The 19,355-nt window shown below is 37.4% G+C and overlaps 1 protein-coding gene across 4 annotated transcripts in view; it reads left to right on the top strand.

The window, feature by feature from the left end:
* The window catches only part of APC (APC regulator of WNT signaling pathway), a 104,661-nt gene that overhangs the window by 50,427 nt on the left and 34,879 nt on the right, over window positions 1–19,355 (top strand). For all 4 annotated transcript variants that reach the window (XM_052779128.1, XM_052779125.1, XM_052779127.1 and 1 more), the window contains exons 3-6: window positions 7,450–7,534; window positions 8,485–8,686; window positions 15,236–15,344; window positions 16,969–17,082. In XM_052779128.1, the coding sequence (XP_052635088.1) occupies window positions 7,450–7,534; window positions 8,485–8,686; window positions 15,236–15,344; window positions 16,969–17,082 (510 nt within the window). The remainder of the gene's footprint in view (window positions 1–7,449; window positions 7,535–8,484; window positions 8,687–15,235; window positions 15,345–16,968; window positions 17,083–19,355) is intronic.

Genomic DNA, 19,355 nt, shown 5'->3' with positions numbered 1-19,355 from the left:
GGCTGTATAGGCATTTGCACAACAGATACGTGTATACCCCTGCTTTTGGTGAGAGCCTGTTTTAGCTTTATATTCATCCCACTCTGTACAATATGTGTGATAAAAATGGACAGAACGTGGTGACACCTTGTTTTGTTCTTTGAGTAGCCATACTAGCTTTCTACTTTTTTCCTCAAGTCTTCATATTTGCTTTATTGAACTGCCTGTATGAACAGTCTTACTGTACATGAATAATAGCTAGCTTGTCTCGTTTGAGAGTGAGATGAGTTGTGTATAGTCTTACAAAGGCTGTTCAACTGGAGAATAAACTCTTAGGGGCGAGTTGGCAGAGTACTATCTACTATCTTTTTGCTGCCCAGTAGTCTTCCATTGACATTGACAATGCCTATTTTGAGGCTAAATTTCTGAAGACTGTAGTTGCTACTCATGAAAATATTATTTTTCAGTGTTTTTCAACAAATGCATTGTCTGGTGAACAAGTAGGGAGAAAATGCATTGATACAGTAGTAAAATTCCTTGCCTGTATAAATATTTGTGGAATAGGTGCTAAATTCTGAGCTTCTGTAACTTGTGCTGTGTGAATTCATCCAGTATATTCTTTCCAGTATATGCTTCGTTTCCATTTAATTTCAATACATCTTTTCCCAGTGTGTAAGCGCTTGAAATTCTGAAGTCTTTCAAGGGAAGATGGTTAGCATAGGAAACATGATACGCTTTTTTTTTTTTTTCTTTTTCTTTTTTTCCTAGTGTAAGCTTTCATCTTCCTTCTCAGATTAATTCCCTTACTCTCAGGTGTTTGCAGAATGTTTTTGTGGTGCCCCACGCACCTATGTCTTTCAGGAGGGAAGAGGTGATGTCAGTCTTGAGGCACATAAAGGAGACTGTCACATCAGGATTGTGACATGGGGAGGAAGAGTACTGGTAGTGCAGTAGATCTGCAAGGGACAGTGCAATGGATAGATCCTCTAAAAATAAAAGTAATTTTGAACATATTAATATATGTTGGTCATTTGATAAATTCTAATGTGTGAGTGGGAGAAACTCCCATAAGCTGAACTGAGTTTTACAGATTGAATCGAATGATGAATTCTCTTCAGTGACTGCACAACTAATGTAGTCAGACATTTGCAAATAACTCTTTTTAAGGTCATGTGAACTAAAAATGTGGTTATAAAAGTCATTTAGCATTTTACAAAACATAGGCAATTAAAATAGCAGTGAATTTATTTAAGCAGTAAGAAACAGCAGTTGGCATTATGTTGTGTTTGGTTTGTGTCTTTTTAAGTTTGTTGATATGAATTCATAGTAAGTAATATTTTTAGCATGATTTTAGCAATTCTAAAGATTCTTCCAGAATCCAAAGTGGTTGGAAAATTGAATACAAGATTTTTTTTTTTTTTTTTTTTTTAAGAATTTAGGTGAAATTGAGCTGATGATATATATAGTTACTGCTGTTATGTCAGACAGCATTGGTTTTGAGCATAAAATCAGATAAAACGTTAGTTGATCTGACAGTGGGCTTGCACTAAAATCTTGGTACTGACTTCAGTATGTGGTTACAGCAAGTGACAGCTCTTGAGCATGGTAGCACCAAGCGAATTATTTTTCTTTTAGAAAATGACATTGTTTGAAATTAAAATGAACATGGTCATTTCACATAACATGCTTTCTGCAAGGTTAAAAGTTGAGTTGCTCCAGTGTTCCACCTCAGTCAGCAGTGCTGTCATTGTTATTGTCACTGGGACCTGGTTATAGGGTTGAGCAACGAGAACAATTGCTCGGCAGTTCAGGCTCCCACCAAGCTTAATGACGTAGTGGTGTAATTCACCAAAGTATATAGGAATAAAGGGCCTCTCACTCAGCCCCTGTGAGTGTTGTACCATGTGTGATACGGTATTAAGGCACTTTGAAGTTCATACAGTTACAAAGGGTCATGTAAGACCTTGAACTTAAGTTTATGCTATCTATAAATGCATAGAAAATAGTATTCTGCTGTCCATCCGTCCCCTACTGTTTTGAGAGCTGCTTTTAGTATATGTTACCTTTTTTCTGCCCTTTTAAGCAAATAATAATTGAAACAATGTGCAACACTGGGTTGAACTTGAAAAACTGCTTCCAGTTCAGAGTGCAGTTGGCTTAAAACATGAGTACAAATGCAGTCAGAAATATTCGCATTTAAAAATACTGCTGATTTGGTTAAAAATAATAGTTCTCAGTCATTCAGTATGCATATTCCCGTCCTATATGGTGGTAAGATAGATGTTCAATTATTGTCTGAAATTGAATCACTTTCTGTATTTGTGCAGTTAAAGCTGTTTTTATACTCAAATGTTGTAAATGTAGTGGTAACCAAGATAAGCATAACATAAAAAACCTGAACTGAAGGATAACTCAATTTGGGTTTTGTTAACAAACATTGAAAGAAACACACAGTGAAGTCTATGTGTGTGTATATGTATGTAGGTGACAGGAATGTCTCTTCACACAGGCCCAAGAATAGTTCTTAGCTAAAAAGGAGGAATGGGTATGAAGAGTGTCTTACTAAAAATTGATTGATAGAATCGCTTTTGTTGGAAATCTTTTTAAATGTAGACTCATGCTTACCTTTAAAAGATCCAGTAAATTTCAAAACATCTTGTTGCCTTACTATTCCAGCTGATACTGGCCTGTGAGTATATCTGGCGTAGTGCTGCCAGCGATTTCATATATTTAATTTTCATGATGGTTTTCATACATTTTGGCGTTTGCTGAATACACAAAACTTTTAGAAAAAGTGAATACAAGTAATAAAGCTTCTTCTATTTAAAAAGGGGGGCGGGGCAAGGAGGGAAACAAGCAGTGTTTACAGAAGACAAAATGTATCTGATTTGTCTCAGTTGTCATCAGTGCTCCTTTTCTGCTAAAGGAAAGGTATGTGTCTAAACTAGTGTGTCTTTTTACAGATACCATCTTTTGAAATATTTCTAAATATGAGTATTAATATATATACTTACAATTCTTAAAAATTGAATATACTTTAAAATCTTAATTCATTGGGATTTGAAATCTGGCATTGTTAGCATTGTTCCTCTGTGATTCCTTTCTTTATTAGCAGCTTGATTAAATTCACAGCCCTTAAGCAATTTTATTTACAACCCTTACCACTTAGCTGAATGCATGTATTGTTAGTTAAGGTGCTTTTCTTCTCAGTAGTTTTCCAATTACTCGCTGACAGTTCTGATCTTTTTTATTTAATTATCCATAAAATAGTTGTAAGGTCAGGACTATATTCACAGAGTCCAAAAAAAAAAAAAAAAAAAAGTACGTTGTTTCTGTACTTCACAGTCCAGAGACCGTGAAGACGGAAACCTTTTTAAATGATGATGAGTCATAGGGCCAGCTCCATTTCCAAAAGCATTCTTTTGTACTTCTGCAGTAGGATGATAAACTAGGTTATATTTAAGTGACCATTAAAATAATTTGTCTTTACATTCTTTAAAAGAACAGGAAAAAACTTTGCAGCCTTCCTTATAGATACACTTAGGTTTGCATATTTTTTTCAGTAAGTCACTACTAAGTCAGTAAGGAATTTGCTTAGAATTATGCTATAAACTGCTACTAATACATTTATTCAAACTTGCATAACTAAAGAGAATATTAATCTAACTTTAGTTAAATTGATTCAGGTTTATTTGTGAAGAAGATTTTACACTATTTAGCAGACATATCAAATGTAATATAAAATTATTGTGGAAAAGTACTATTTCAAAGTACTGTATTAATCTTGGGGGAAAAAATGGGAGAACTGCATGTAAACAACGTTAGTGTTGAGTCCTGGAGTTATAGTAAGTGAATAAATAAAAATTTGCATTATTACAGTAATAGATAACTTGCCGTATTTCCTCCAAATGGGCTATTGCAGAAAACTTCTCTGTTCCTTTATTCAAGTAAAACTGTAAGTTCCCTAATTTGTCATTTTAGCACACTGCCTCATTTTCCACAACTACCTGGCCCAGGGGCTGCATCTCCCTCTCTAACCTTTGTCTGCTTTGTCAGCCTAGATTTCAAAGCATGCAGTGATTGAGTTTGAAACTGATGTCATAGCCTCATAATGGCATTGTTACTTTACAATGTTACTATTAAAAAGAAATGTAGAAAAATATAGAAAAGAACACTTTACCTACTAATGTGAAAAAAATGCATGTGCTGTTGAAAAAAAGGGTATAATTCAAAAACTAAAAGTTACAAACTAAATTAATGAGTTGTGGCAGAGAAAATTGAGAGATGTGATCCAGTATGCTAATGTTTAACTCTTGCCAGTATTCAGAAAGAGCAGTCCCTAGCTGCCTGGACACCTCAGTCATGTAATTTGGTAGCACAGGAAAGGATGATAGTATTTCCACTTAGCTGTTCATATTGGCTCTTGAAGAAGGAAGACTCATTATGTAGGAAAGTATCCTGAACATACGATTTCTGAAATCACAGAACTGCCACGCAGAGAGGTGAGAAAGAGGCTTTGAAGAAGAGAATGGGAAGAGGAGCTAGATGTTTCTGTTGGTTTTTTCCCCTGCACCAAGGTGCTGTTCTCAGAGGAAAGGGATTCATTAGTTATTTCTAAATTTATCTGAGTTGACAGGTCTTTCAGAAGCCTGCAAAACTCCCAAGACCACTCCACGTACCCACATTGCCCTTTTAGGCTTTTCAGCTAAGACTGCTGTCTGCAAATGTTATCTGCTGTTATGTCAGATAATGTAGGAGTCCTTCTTTGAAAAACACCAGATTACTTGTTTGTCTGACTTTGCTGACAAGGCAGATGTTACGTATAGAGATGGCTGGGCTATGTGGCTAATGAGGATGCCCTTGAACGTACTTAAAAGCACAAGCACAGTGGAGGCATCTTTCTGAGAGTAGTGATTTTTGTCACACCAGACTTGATCCTAAAGGCTATGCCAGCATTAACAGGTAGTGCAGTAAGAGCAGGTCTGTAGATGAATTGTGTTGAGGACCCAGCATGCATACTATGTATGTTTCAGAGGATTTTGTTTTTGGACTAGCTCCAGCTAGTCCCATAGGAGTGAATGCCCATTAGCAGACTTGAGCGTAACTTCTGTCTTGGTTTGATTGGAAAGGAATTCGATTCATGCTTAGAGATCACCCTGAGATGTGAACCGAAGTACAGCTGGTGGGGCAGATGGGAGTCTGGCATCAGACTGATCCAAACTAAAATGCGAATGCGGACACACATTGACTCCATCAGTCGGGCAACATGTAAATTGGGAAATTTGGCCTCAACTCCACCTGCAGAATTATTTCCACAAAACAGTGTAAACATAATTAGCATGTCTGTACTCTTCCTAGAGTACCAGCATCTAATTACACAGTGGGTGGCTGCAGTGACTGTGCTGCTACTGTTTACTCTGAGTCTAGTGCTTGGAGATTATTTCCCCAGAACCCTGTGCAGTTCTTTACTCAAAATCCTTTTACTTTTTTTTTTTTTTTTTTTTTTTGGTACAAGAAACAATACTTTGAATATAGAAAAGCTCAGTAGTGTGTCTGTTTAAAGAATACCCCGACTTCTTGTAGATGCCATTTTGTTTCCTTTGAAAAGAGCAAAATGCATTTAAAAGATACCTTCTGTATAAGAACCATTGAACCATTAATGTTGATAGTAAGGTATGCTAGGCTCTTAAAAGAGCAAAACAGTGATGTGGAGATCTTTTAAATTGTCTAAAAGTCATTAGTTTTCAGATCTGAACAGAAGTGCAATTCTGGGCGTAGAGCTATGTATGAAAAGTATGGAGTACCTTTCGTTATTGAAAATTGTTTTCATTTCCTGACTATTGCTGCTTCTAAAAATATTTTCTATGGCACAGTATGAAAAATGATATTTTAAATTCCAGTAAGAGCTTTTTGCCTTGTGGCCAGTCTTTTCAATTTATATTTGCTATTGATGTGTCCGCCATTATGATCTAGAAAAGGTATTCACTAACTTGCATTTAATTTTTTACCTGAATTTAGGCCACTGAGCTTTAGGGACCTGGGGGCTTACAGGGCTCTTTTAGTGTAGTTGTCATTGTTTACTATGAATCTTTTTGTGCATTAGAAGTATGTTCCTTCAGCCATATCATTTTATCATACATAGTTTCAGCAGCACATGACAATATTCTTGGCTTTGAAGCTTCAGATGCATGAAGGAGTCCTAAATCTCTGTCTTGTAGGTGTGGTGGTGGTAGCAGTAGTAGTAGTAGTAATAAGCCAAATAATATGACACCATAAACGAATCTTAAGTCTTTTCCTCATAGGTGTGGTGGTGTGTCATGGTTTAACCCCAGCCAGAAACTAAGCCCCACACAGCCACTCACTCACCTCCCTCCCAGTGGGATGGGGGAGAGAATCAGAAGGGTAAAAGTGAGAAAACTCGTGGGTTGAGATAAAGACACTTTAATAGGTAAAGCAAAAGCCACACACACAAGCAAGGCAGAACAAGGAGTTCATTCAGTACTTCCCATCAGCAGGCAGGTGTTCAGCCACCTCCAGGAAAGCGGGGCTCCATCACACATAACGGTTACTTGGGAAGACAAACGCCATCACTCTGAACATCCCCCCCTTCCTGCTTCTTCCCCCAGCTTTATATGCTGAGCATGACGCCATATGGTGTGGAATATCCCTGTGGTCAGTTGGGGTCAGCTGTCCCGGCCGTGTCCCCTCCCAACTTCTTGTGCACCCCCAGCCTGCTCGCTGGTGGGGTGGGGTGAGAAGCAGAAAAGGCCTGGACTCTGTGTGAGCACTGCTCAGCAGTAACGAGAACAGCCCTGTGTTATCAACACTGTTCTCAGCACAAACCCAAAACATAGCCCCATACCAGCTACTATGAAGAAGATCAACTATATCCCAGCCAAAATCAGCACATGGTGGTAGCATTGATGGTAGTAGCAGTCGTAGTAGTAAGAATAATATGACTTCGCTGGTTTACAGTGGTGCTAAGGCCTCACAGAAAATAAATCTTGGGGATTAGTTCTGTTCCGATATCTCTGAAGTTTAAAAAGTGTGGTATTCAAGATACTTCTGTAACTTTTAGAGGTGTCCAAATTTTATTTTTTCAAGACTAACTTCAGGTACACAGATGGAGAAATTTAGCTAATTTCTCTGTGCTTTCAATTCTCCATCTGTAAATTCGAGATAACCGGTATTCACTTTGAGAAGAACTTTTAAGTAAGCCGATAGATTGGACTACCAGAGAGGATGAGTTATTCAGGATATACTTTATATTGTGACAGTGCTTGGGGAAATACTGTAGAATGTATTTGATGGCAATTAAAATTATGACACTTGATCACTGCTCGCATGAAATATAGTTTACATCAGTGTCTCAGTAGATGTTACATAAATGTGCACTTAGGCAGGATAAAATGTATTTACCTTGTGGTTTATTATTGTGAGGATTTCTTAATTAAGCTTAATTTCTCACAGGAGGTGCTGAAACAGCTACAAGGAAGTATTGAAGATGAGGCAATGGCGTCCTCTGGACAAATTGACTTACTGGAACGACTTAAAGGTAAATCCAGAATTATGTTTTAAGTGGGTTCATTTGTTTCTCAGGTTTTTTTTCTTCAGGATAAAATTTTCAACTCAGCTGCGTCTTCTTTCCAGTGCTGACTGATGGTTAGGCATAGTCTTAGTGCCTGTTATTGTTGCTAAGCATTTTAAGACACATTCTCAAAAAAAGTATGTTCCTATGCTGCCTTTATGCTTTTGCTACTGTTACCCTAGGGCTTCATACAAATTGCTTTTGATATAACTCACATTTAATTCAGTTCTTCAGAAAATATACGTTTGTTTAAGCTAATGATGGATTAGTTCCACCAATTTTCTAAACTTGTTTGCATGCCCTGCCCTCTCCATGTCATATTACTGGAATTGTGTCTGTTGCACTGCAAATTGATGGCCCCTTCCTTAGAGCATGTGCTGTAGTGTGCATCATCCCATTATATGGGATGGGCAAAGCAAGCCCAGACCTCTGACTCCCTGTGTACATCCGTTATCCCTACCACTGAACCAGAAATTTCATAGGGGATGTCTACATTTAAGGGCCCTGTGGTGAACAAAGTTGTCATCATTTACATGACAATGAAGCATCTGCAGGATATCTGAGAAAGAAGCTATTAGGAGGTGGGCCACAAGAAGAATTCATATGACATTTATGCAAAACTTTGCCCATTTCTTAAGTCCTCTGGGAAGGAGGCAGGCAGGCTCATGGAGGTTACTGTTCTGATTGTCAGGATTGCAGTTCGGCCATCTGCTCAGATGGCTAGTATTCTCCAAATGTATCATTAAGATTGGGTTTGGGTTTTGTTCACATTATGTTATTCTGTGGATTTCCATGCAAAATGTTGCCATCAAAAAATCATGGATTTGTTTAGGAAATAAGAAATTAAGATAGAAATGATCTTTTAAATTTGTGCTGCTGAACTTCAACTCTGAAAATGTTTGCTCTTTATTATCCAGAACTGAACTTGGAAAGTACCAACTTCCCTGGAGTGAAATTAAGGCCAAAGGTGTCTGTGCGTTCTTATGGGAGCCGGGAAGGGTCTGCGTCAAGCCGTTCAGGAGAGTGCAGTCCTGTTCCCATGGGATCATTTCCAAGAAGAGGATTTATGAATGGAAGCAGAGAAAGCACTGGTTATTTAGAAGAGCTAGAAAAAGAGAGGTAAATTTCTTTGTTTATTCATCTAGTATGGATTGACTTCTAACTTTAACATGAAATTTTACTGACACACCTAGTATTTAGCTATCATGCATATGGTTTTGATCACTGGTATATTTATCTTGACAGGTAAGGAAACCAGGAGTCTACATTATATTTAGGTGCACACAAAAAAATACAAAAAAAATCTTAGAGTACATCATACAGTTTCTGCTGCTCCCTCATATATGCATTTCATTGTTACTCTTTGTTTGCTGAAGGTTCTTTTATTTTGATCAGCAGATTGTCAGCATCTGAAATATATTTAGAGAGAGGGGGTGAAGCATACCAAACACCTCCATATCTCCTCACCAGTGTTGATAAGTGCTGAAACTGTAACAATGTGACGGTGCAATCTCTTCTTTTTCGCAAGTGGTTATAACTACCATAGCTGGTTGATCAGTTATTTACTATTAGCAGACATTGACCTAGTGATTCTGCTCTCTCAGCAAACCTGTCAGCTAAACAAAGATATTTACTCTTATCTTCAAGATGCTGTTCCCATCTGATGTTTTATGTTGACAAAATCATGGAATTTCTTTTCTTGGAAGGTAGTGGTATCCATTTAATAGGAAGAACATACTTTCAGGACATAATACAGATTTGTAGTACTTTATGAATTGCTTATAAAGAAAATGCAGAGAGTCACGCAGCTGTTTCCGCTGAAGACATCTTTCTATTTTAAAATGAACCTGACTGAAATCCCAGATGCTTTCAGAAGCCTGTCCATAAGACAGGGTTTCCTAAAGATTTGGTCATTGACTGCTACTTAATGGATGGGATGTCAAGCTGGGGGCTGCAAAAGGGCTGCAAACCCAAATAAACAGCAACACAATATTTTTATGCCTAGTAGTCATTAGCAAGCAAAAAAATCCACTTCGGAGTCTTAATACAAGAGTTTGGTGGGTGGGTAATAAGTGGTTTGTGGGCAGCCCTTCAGAAACCCCTCCTCTAAAGGGCCTTTCCTGGTATTCAGTGAAATTTTTGCAGTCAAGAGCTGAGAGGAGTACACTTTTCTTCCCAGGTACTATTTCTAGCTCCCTTTCTTTTGGTCCTGTCAGTAGAAGGAAAGTAACTTCCCATGGGTCCATACTGAGCCTCTTCTAGCAGCCATTCTATTCTAGTTACAATCACTAATCATATTTGTTCTGTTGCATAAAATCTAGATTCCTGAGGAGCTGCATAGGAGTATTTAGGAATTTGGGAATCTCTTCCCACTTGCTCATCCCAGTCTTCAAGAATCTAATATGTCTGTCATTTTCCATCTTGACAAAACAGTGTACTTGTTTGAATTCGTCAGTGCTGTTTTTTACTGCATGTGATGCTAAAATCTTTAAGTGTAGTTAGGACTTTCAGTTACAATTCAAGTGAACTCTGGGTCCCTTGGAACAAAGAGTATTAATTTATAGCAGCTGGAGTTCTTCAGGGTCGTTAGCACATCTGATTTATGATCTGTAATCCTTTCTCACTTATGGATTCTAAGGTGATAGTTCTTTGGACTTTCTTCTTGGCAATAAAGACAGCTTAGGCAGTAAATTGGTCTTTGTTGCAAGTAATGCTGAAAAAAAGGGATAAGGATATTTTAATTTTAGATGAGCTTAGGCAGTGTTACTGTCATAGCTGATGGGGTAGGATTTATGCTGTGGAGAAGATCTGTAGGGGCACGGCCAGATCACATCTGGCTTCATTAATAGTGAAATGATGGATAATCCAAACTGCCCTATTCTTTATGCTGTTTCAGGGGACATGTAGGAATGCGTGGGGCATTGATGTAGACCCTGGGTAGCCAAATGAATCAGAACTTGGGGTGGGGGGTGTAGGACCATGCATGTGAAATCACTACAATTTCTGAAAGAAAATTAACCACTTGTTTTCCTATGCTTTGTGTCTGAACTTGTTTGGCATACTTACTAAGTTTCTGTGTTTCTAAACATGTATATAAACGTGTTATTTGCTAATGGAATTTTTTTTGGCACTTAAACAGATTTTCAAAGAACTCATGGAACTTGACAAGCCTCAAAATATTAAAATTATTTAGAAGAAAATAACATTTTTTGGAAACCTGCAGCAGGGTAACATTTCCAGTCAGTATCTTAACACACTGGCACAATATATGCTGCTCATGGGCTACAGTGTTTGGGCAAGGACCAAATCATGTACTAACTGTGTGTGAACTTGGCAAATTCATGAGACGTTTATTAATAAACTAATTCACTAGATGTTTATTAAAGTGAACAAGAAAAAAAATTGCTAAAATTTGTTTTGTATTGAAAAAATTATTTAGCTTGGCTAAAAGTGATCTTCTGAGGGGAAGATTAATCGATTCACTTGCAAGAATGAAGTTGAAATTATCTGCCTGTTTCTCATTTGCTTGACTCTCTAATTTCAAAGTAAAAAAAAAGAAAAGACAAAAAAGTGGGGGGATGTATGTTTTTTGGTTGCCAATTTAGAATACGCTGTTCATTAAAAATCTCCTGCTTTCTCTCTGTCTATTTCCAGGTTTATTTGGTAAGACACTGTATCAACAACAAAACTTTTCAGAGTACACTGCAGGTTACTTTTTCTGTTGGTTTGCCTTTTGCAATTTAGTAAATTTAATAATCTCAACTTTGTAAATTCTGTAATTTACCACTAAAGATGATAATGTTGTGGTGAATATTTTACAAAAATGTATGCCTTGTTATTCCTTCTGGTTTATGCCACCCTTTTTGTTTCTTAAACTTGATTTTGAGCATTTTCTCTGTCTCATGACTGCTTTCTCCCTCTACTCTTCTCTCCCTTTGTCTGACTGTACAGCTTACCTAAGTCTTTACAGCATGTATCAGGAGTGTGTCATTTTCAAGATTTTATTACCTACCAATTTAAGTGAAAGTATTAATTATAATTGTAATTTACATAATGCAAGTAGAGTAGCATATAGTTTGTTTCCCTTCTCCCTTTTAACTGGGAATAACATTGACATAGTTATGCAGAAAAGATTTCCAAAAGAAGAAACCTCTTTTCTGCATTCATTTAGCTTCATATATTGTTGGGAGCTTCAAAAATACCACATCAGAGAAGTGTTTCAAAATACCCACCCTTCAGAAAAGCAGTTCAAATTGGAAACTTCTTTTGTTAACTCATAAAAGTAGTGTGAAGTTCCAAAAGCTTGCTTCGTTTGCCTTGCTGCATTCTCACTGAACTTGACAGTGTATGACAGAGAACAGAATTTTCTCTGGTACTGTGAAAGTCTTGTTGTAAACAATTCTGGGGTATAAAAAGGTGGAATAACTGCACTGTGTTTTTCCATGAATTTTTTTCCATGATTAGTAACAGCTCTTCTACCTTAAATGCTTTCCTAACCTCAGGAGGTTCCAGAAGGCTGAGAAGGAGCTATACCTCTGGTTGGTGTAGTATCTGACAGTAATGTTAAGTGTGGGGAATAGCTTATCACAGGCATATCTACAGAGACTTGCTTATTTTCAAGGAAATTGAAGTGCAACCTGCTATAGTTGTACCAACCCTTCAGGCTTTGTGCTGAGTGACCTTAAAGACATTGTTAAAACCTCAATTCTCATGGAGCAGTGATACCAAACTAGTAATCCCAAATAAAGCATTACTCAAAAGCTAAAATGACACTATTAAATTAAAGGAGTCGCCCTCAGGTCATGCATTGTGTTGTTTATGCAGCATTTATGGTTCCTAAGTTCTTTTCTTGCTTCTAGCATCCATTGTGCATGTCAAAACAGATTGAATGACACAGTGTCTCACAAACTGAATACTCTACATTTTACAAGAAAAACTTAATCACATGTTCACTTAGCTGAAAGTAATGCCTCCGGTTTCTACTACCACTTCTTTGACATCCAGAGACAGAATTAGTCAGTCCTTTCACATTTGCAAATCCTCATATGGTAAAAATACTTTTTATAAGGATTGCATTAATTTTGCTTTTGCAAATTTGATTTCACAAACTGGACACAACTGGTGCATGGGCACCCAAGGTGCTAAGAAGGGAAGCAATGCAGAATGCCTGCGTGCGCAGAGATCAGGCACCCAGGGTATGTGTTAAGAAGATGGGCAGGTGGGAGGCCGAAAAAAATTACTTTCCTCGCAGGCTTTCCCCGACCACCATCCATTAGCTTTTCCTTCAGTCTGTCTAAAGGACTTAAGGAATTCCTGCCAGCCCCATCCTTGTGGCTGAAGAATTACTGTTTTCCTGTAATCCTGCTACAGTTACCTCCAATGGTATGGTAATTGGTATTTATTGCTTCTTTTCACTGATTTTGACTGTAAACCTGTCTGATGTAAAACCTGCCCAGTAAATGACTTAATGTGTAGTCTTGACATCTTAAAACAGTTCTGTTTCAACATAACTGTTGAATCAAATCTGGAAATTTATGTCATTGTTCGTGTTTAAAAACATTCAGCACTCTTAGATGTGTGTAGTTTTTCAGTCTTTTGCAGTTGAAGTGAGGGATCCTGTAAATTTTAATTTTCCATTTGAACACTAGTCAGGTCACTTGCATTGGGTATGGAGTATAAATGTTAAGTCATTAAAACTAGTTTGAAACATTTTAAAAGCAGGAACTAAGTCAAACAGATCCTTCAAAATACATATTTTTAAATTCTTTCTTCTAGATGAAGTTCTGTCCTGTGGAAGTTAGATTATCTCCCATCTCAAACCATGGGTGGGATGCATTATCAAAGTAATCAGGGGAAATTTGTATTTTTGTTGTATGCTGTGTTTTTGTTCCTTAATGACTTACAGTAATTATCCATAATGTGTTTGTGTGCTTTGTAAAGGTTCATGTGGCTCTTGCTCAGAAAGATCACAACCTGAGTTTAGAGAGGGATGAGGAAGTTAAGGGATGGGAAATAATACTGGGCAAACTTGTATGCAGCTTTCTGTCTTCTGGCTAAGTGTTGATTTTAGCATTTCCGTTAGTGTTAAGGAGCAATATTAAAATGTCAGAAGGAAGAAGAGTGCTCACAGAAAGCATTTATAAGAAACTAATAAAACTTGTATTTTGGGGAAAAAAGAAAAAAAAGGGAAAAAAAAACCGCAACAAAAAACCAAGAGTGGATTTTCTGTATACTCCTACTTGGTCAGATTTTGCCTGAAAATTTTAATACATATTTTGAAAAGTGCTATAACAATGAACGCTATATAACTATATTGATAAAATTTACAACTATATAAATGTAGTTCATGAAAGATTGATAAAATAGTACGTAAAACTTCTAACAGATTATTTTCTTGATAGTCTGCGTATAGTGATCTTATCTTTCTCATCTACTACTCAGGTATGCAGCATGCTTATGATACCCATTTAAAACGTTTTAAGCAGCTGCAAATGTATCCTGTCTATAACATTTGATGGAAAATACTCTTTTAAAGTATTTTTAACACTCATAAAAATAGCTTGATTTTTGTGTGCTTTACCCATAGTTTGGTATGGGTGACAAAGTAAGGAGACACTGTGTTGTGGTTTAACCCCAGCCAGAAACTAAGCCCCACACAGCCACTTGCCCACTTCCCCCCTCCACCCAGTGGGATGGGGGAGAGAATCAGAAGGGTAAAAGTGAGAAAACTCGTGGGTTGAGATAAAGACACTTTAATAGGTAAAGCAAAAGCCACTCACACAAGCAAAGCAAAACAAGGAATTCATTCACCATTTCCCATCGGCAGGCAGGTGTTCAGCCATCTCCAGGAAAGCGGGGCTCCATCACGCATAATGGTTAGTTGGGAAGACAAACGCCATCACTCTGAACATCCCCCCCTTCCTTCTTCCCCCAGCTTTATATGCTGAGCATGACGCCATATGGTGTGGAATATCCCTGTGGTCAGTTGGGGTCAGCTGTCCCGGCCGTGTCCCCTCCCAACTTCTTGTGCACCCCCAGCCTGCTCGCTGGTGGGGCGGGGTGAGAAGCAGAAAAGGCCTGGACTCTGTGTGAGCACTGCTCAGCAGTAACGAAAACAGCCCTGTGTTACCAACACTGTTCTCAGCACAAATCCAAAACATAGCCCATAGTAGCTACTAAGAAGAAAAGTAACTATCCCAGCTGAAACCAGGACAGTTAATTTAATTCAGTAATGTAATTCAGGGATGTATACACTCCTTTAACATCCAGGCCTTTTCTTAAATGTAGTTTGATGCATTGTACAAACCATATTGTCTAAAAGAAGCAGAATACAAGTTAGCACATGACTCATAACTGGTTTTTGCTTTCACAAAATGCCTCTTAGCTTTAGATTTCAAAGTGGTTTTATAGAGAAGTGTAGGTATTTTCCTCTTTTATAGATGTGGACCTGATATACAAGAAGCTAGTGACTTGCTTAGCACAGAGGAATAGATAGGTTGATTAGCTAGGGCCAGGTAACTGCACCCACCTCCTCAAATGTCGTCTTAGTGCCTCTTCAAACCTTGTTTCTCATTTAACCTTTTTTATGGGTATGAATGCCTATTTCTGTACCTACGTATGGTAATGAGGTCTTAACAGTGAGGCATTTTCCACTTGTGTTTTTAATAGATCCCTTCTGCTTGCGGAGCTTGAGAAGGAAGAGAAAGAAAAGGACTGGTATTACGCCCAGCTTCAGAACCTGACTAAAAGGATTGATAGTCTCCCCCTTACTGAAAATGTAAGTACCTTCAGTATGTTTGGTCATGTATCTGGTGCTATGATCTCTGTTTAAATGCTCTGTGTATTTTGTGAAGTTGGTGACATTCTCTACTATTACTTTAATTTAAAACATTATTTCTTCACTATGTAAAACTAGCTTAGCCTAAACAATGCATTTTTCATATATAATTTTACACATTTATACTGATAGGTATGAATTTTGTCAGTGATAGAGAGGAGCACTGCAAAGTCATTATGACAAATGAATTACATGTCAGTATGCTGCTTCTTTAACTCTATCCTCCAAAGGTCTTTTCTCTATCCATTCTGTTATTTAGTGGATTCTTTTCGTTTTGAGAGCAATATTAGCCTAAGAGACAATTAAGGAGCTCTTAATTCATAACAGCAAGAAAGTGGTGCTATAGCCTGTGCAGGTATTGTTGCTCCAAGCTTTTACCTTGGCATCTCCAAACTATTTATAGTCAAGTCACCATTATCTGAGATAATGAAGGTGTCTAACATGCCAGATAGCACAGGTTTTCCTGTTGTCAGACCTCAGCGACTTGGATATATTTGCAGTGCATTCCTTCACACATACAGTGTTGGGAAGACCTGGTTACACGTCTTTACAGTCATACCTGATCAGGAATCGGTCAGCCACTTGGAAATGGAAACGCTTCCGTGGCTGGGGTGGAGCAGCTGCACTTCAGCAAACCTAACACTGAGTCATGGCTGAGCTTATCAGAGCACCAGAAGCAAGGGGAGAAGGTCTGAAAAGGACCTTGAGGAAGTGCAACCCATTCCCAGGGACACTGTCAGCTGTGTCTGTGTCACTCTATTGTAGGTTTTAAGATTGTCTCCCCAGTTTCATAGGTAATGAATTAACTTAGGCCTTCTTATGATTAGAATGTCTTACTTAACATCTACACTAAATCTCTTTTGTGATAATTTATGTCCATTACTAATTACTCCAGCCACAACAAAATGACAGATCCCATTCTTTTTAGTAGCATTTTATGTATTTATAGATGATTGTCTCTTTTTGACTCTCTGAATTGATCTTGGTGCAGTCTTCTGGGAGGACTGCTCTTGGAGACTCATTTATTTGCAAACTGAGTAATTGTCCAAAACCAGTCAAGTGCTTTGCTCCTGCCTTGAAAAATCTGTATCAGTTGGAACGTCTTCCCTTAAGCTGTGTTGTTGTTCCTGAATTGAACACTTGTGCTTTTAGTTAGGGTAGTTAAAAATAGGGTAGGTGGCAGATGAATACTATCACTATGTGCAGTAGTTTGATACCCCTGAATACTTTTGAAAATACTGATTCAGATGGCACGCTTAACAGTTTCATTGGTATGCTGATATACGTTAGTAGCCAGATATTCTAGGCTTGTAAGAATGGTACTGTCTCAATGTTTATCTATTACATTTAGTCATTTGATAGAACTTACAGGTAGTCTGTTGGTTAAAAACAAGAACACATAATATTGTTTAATAATGCAGTCATATTTTAAGGATCTATTACTATGTTTTGTTTGTTTATGAAGTTTGGTGTGGAAAAGTAATTGTTCTGCTTTTGTTCAGAGAAATACATAGTTTACATAAACGTTATTTACTAAAATGCCTTCTCTGTACTTCAATTTCAGTTCTCCTTGCAAACAGATATGACCAGAAGGCAGCTGGAGTATGAGGCAAGACAAATCAGAGCTGCAATGGAAGAACAACTAGGTACTTGTCAGGACATGGAGAAGCGAGCACAGGTATAGTTTGTCTTTCATAATTAGGAGGAAGGGGAAAAGTTTTCCTGCATTTTTATTCAATTATTGGTAGTTGTATCTTTAAACTGTGTGTAAACACAGTGATACCTTAGAGCATTTAGTTGGCCTTTCAAACACAAAAATAGGAATCAGAACATAGGAAAAAACTACTCAGCAAAAAGTACCCTCCTCTGCCTGTTCAAAAGAAGACTTATGAGTAGGCAGAGGTAGGCAATTTCTTCAAAAGAAAATACTTTTTAATGATTATTTGTTTATAATTTATTACCATTTTAGCTTCAAACAATCATATATTTGCAACTGCTCTATTTTGCATCTGTCATGCTGGGTTTTTTCATGCTTTTTAGTTTAGAATAAAGTCCAGCTACTTTTGTTAAGTTTCCTTAACCAGAAACCATGTATCAAGGAATAATCTTCGAAAACAAGGTATTCAAGTGAGTAAGTAAGTGAGTGGCTGTATGGTGCTTAGTTGCTGGCTGGAGTTAAACCATGACAGTAATTCACATACGTATTTGGAATTTGTTTGCTCTCACCAAGAACTGTTTTGCATTCGTGATGAAGACATGTACAATTCTGTATGCAAATCATGTTACACACATTTGGAAGTATAACTCAGAATGTAATTGTGTGGAACCTGTAAATGGAATAATCAGTTGCTTGCTGGTTATAAAAACCATTTCCCCACGGTAGTAGAACAACAATTTGTATTATTTCCTACCATTTATTTCCAGAGATGTTAAATAACCGGCTTGGTAAGGTAGTCTGGGGTTTTTTTATGGTGAATGTTACAAAAATAAGTCCTTTCAATAAAAATAGTCTGTTTAGGCTCTATTTTTCTTGCTAGGTTTACTCAACACAAAATTTTGCTACATAAGAAACATTTCTGATTAATTTTGTTGTGTAATTAGAAAAGCTGCTTTAAATTTTAAAGTGAGTAATTCAGTAGGACTTTTCAGAAAATTCCTATGGTTACAAGTATTTAGCAAAACAGATATCCTGCGATTGTCAGGTGTGTACATAAAGGCTGTGTAGGGATTTGTCTATATAGATGTACTCAGAGCCAAGTTTAATCTGCCTGGATAATAACTGGCTCTGATGTGGAAGCTGTATGGCTGTGTTATCAAGGTTTATCAGCACTGGTGATGACCTGCATGAATTCAGCTGTGCAACTTGTGTCAGCCAGTCCTGAGTGAAGGCAGAGCAGACTCAGGATTGTCTGCAGATACCTGGTTACCCCTATTACAGAAGAAAGTGTTACAGCATTGACACTAGAACTTCTGGGAAGGTTTTCTTGCTGCTAACAAGCTTAAGCTAGAGTAAGGTGAATTAAGCTAGATAGGTATGGTAGGCTGCTAGCAAAATTCTGAATGCACTCAGGCAGAGAATAAATGCTACCAAGACATGTTGAAACATTTTACGGTTTTCTGAATTAATGTTTGCCCATGGACTTATCACAACTGTTTATGTGTAACACTTACATATTTACAGAAATTGCAGTGTCTATTGTGATTATATAAAGGTTATAAAGTAGGAAGTAACTACTTCTGCATGTGCTTCTTGTGAATTTGACTGGTAATTCCCCGTGGTTTCATTTCATCAAGGACAGTTGCCAAAACTGTGTAGAAGTTCATTGGTGTACAAATACATAAAAGCAAATTCTGGATTATTTCACTGTGATGTTTAAATATGCAAACTGAAATAGTCATATTTGGCAAGTATAGTGAACTTGCTACTTTTTCAGCTTTCTTTCTGCTCTGTATTTTCTTTCCACCCTAACTGATTGTGACACACAATACAATGCAAAACGTAGATTTAAGGGAGAGAATGGTTCAGCTGTATAAAGGCTGACATTGCAGACATCTCTGTATTAAGAGTCCCAAAGATTATTCTGTGAGAGAGCTGATAACCTGCTGTTGCCCAAGCGATTGATGCACTAGCCACCCTTTCTTGTGGACCTTAAGATAATGGCCATCTTCTTTCATCTGTCATGATTGGGCTTTGCTTCCTTTAACCTCTTCTTTCTGAAGCAAGTTAGCTCACAGCAACTCACTGTTGATGTTATCTTTTATGAAGATTATATACAAGCACATGCCTCAACAACAGTTACTCAGAAAGATGCACTAGAAGACTATTAGCAATTTATTTTAGTGTTTAATTATTTACACTAACTTGTACTATTCCCTGAAGCTTATAATTTCACGTGGTAGTTCTTAACGTGAAAAAACAAAAACAAAAACTTACAATGTTTTATTTTGACT

Source organism: Harpia harpyja, chromosome Z (genome assembly GCF_026419915.1).
Source record: "Harpia harpyja isolate bHarHar1 chromosome Z, bHarHar1 primary haplotype, whole genome shotgun sequence".
In the NCBI taxonomy this organism is placed as follows: Eukaryota; Metazoa; Chordata; class Aves; order Accipitriformes; family Accipitridae; genus Harpia; species Harpia harpyja.
This window is presented reverse-complemented; position numbering and strand designations above follow the sequence as displayed.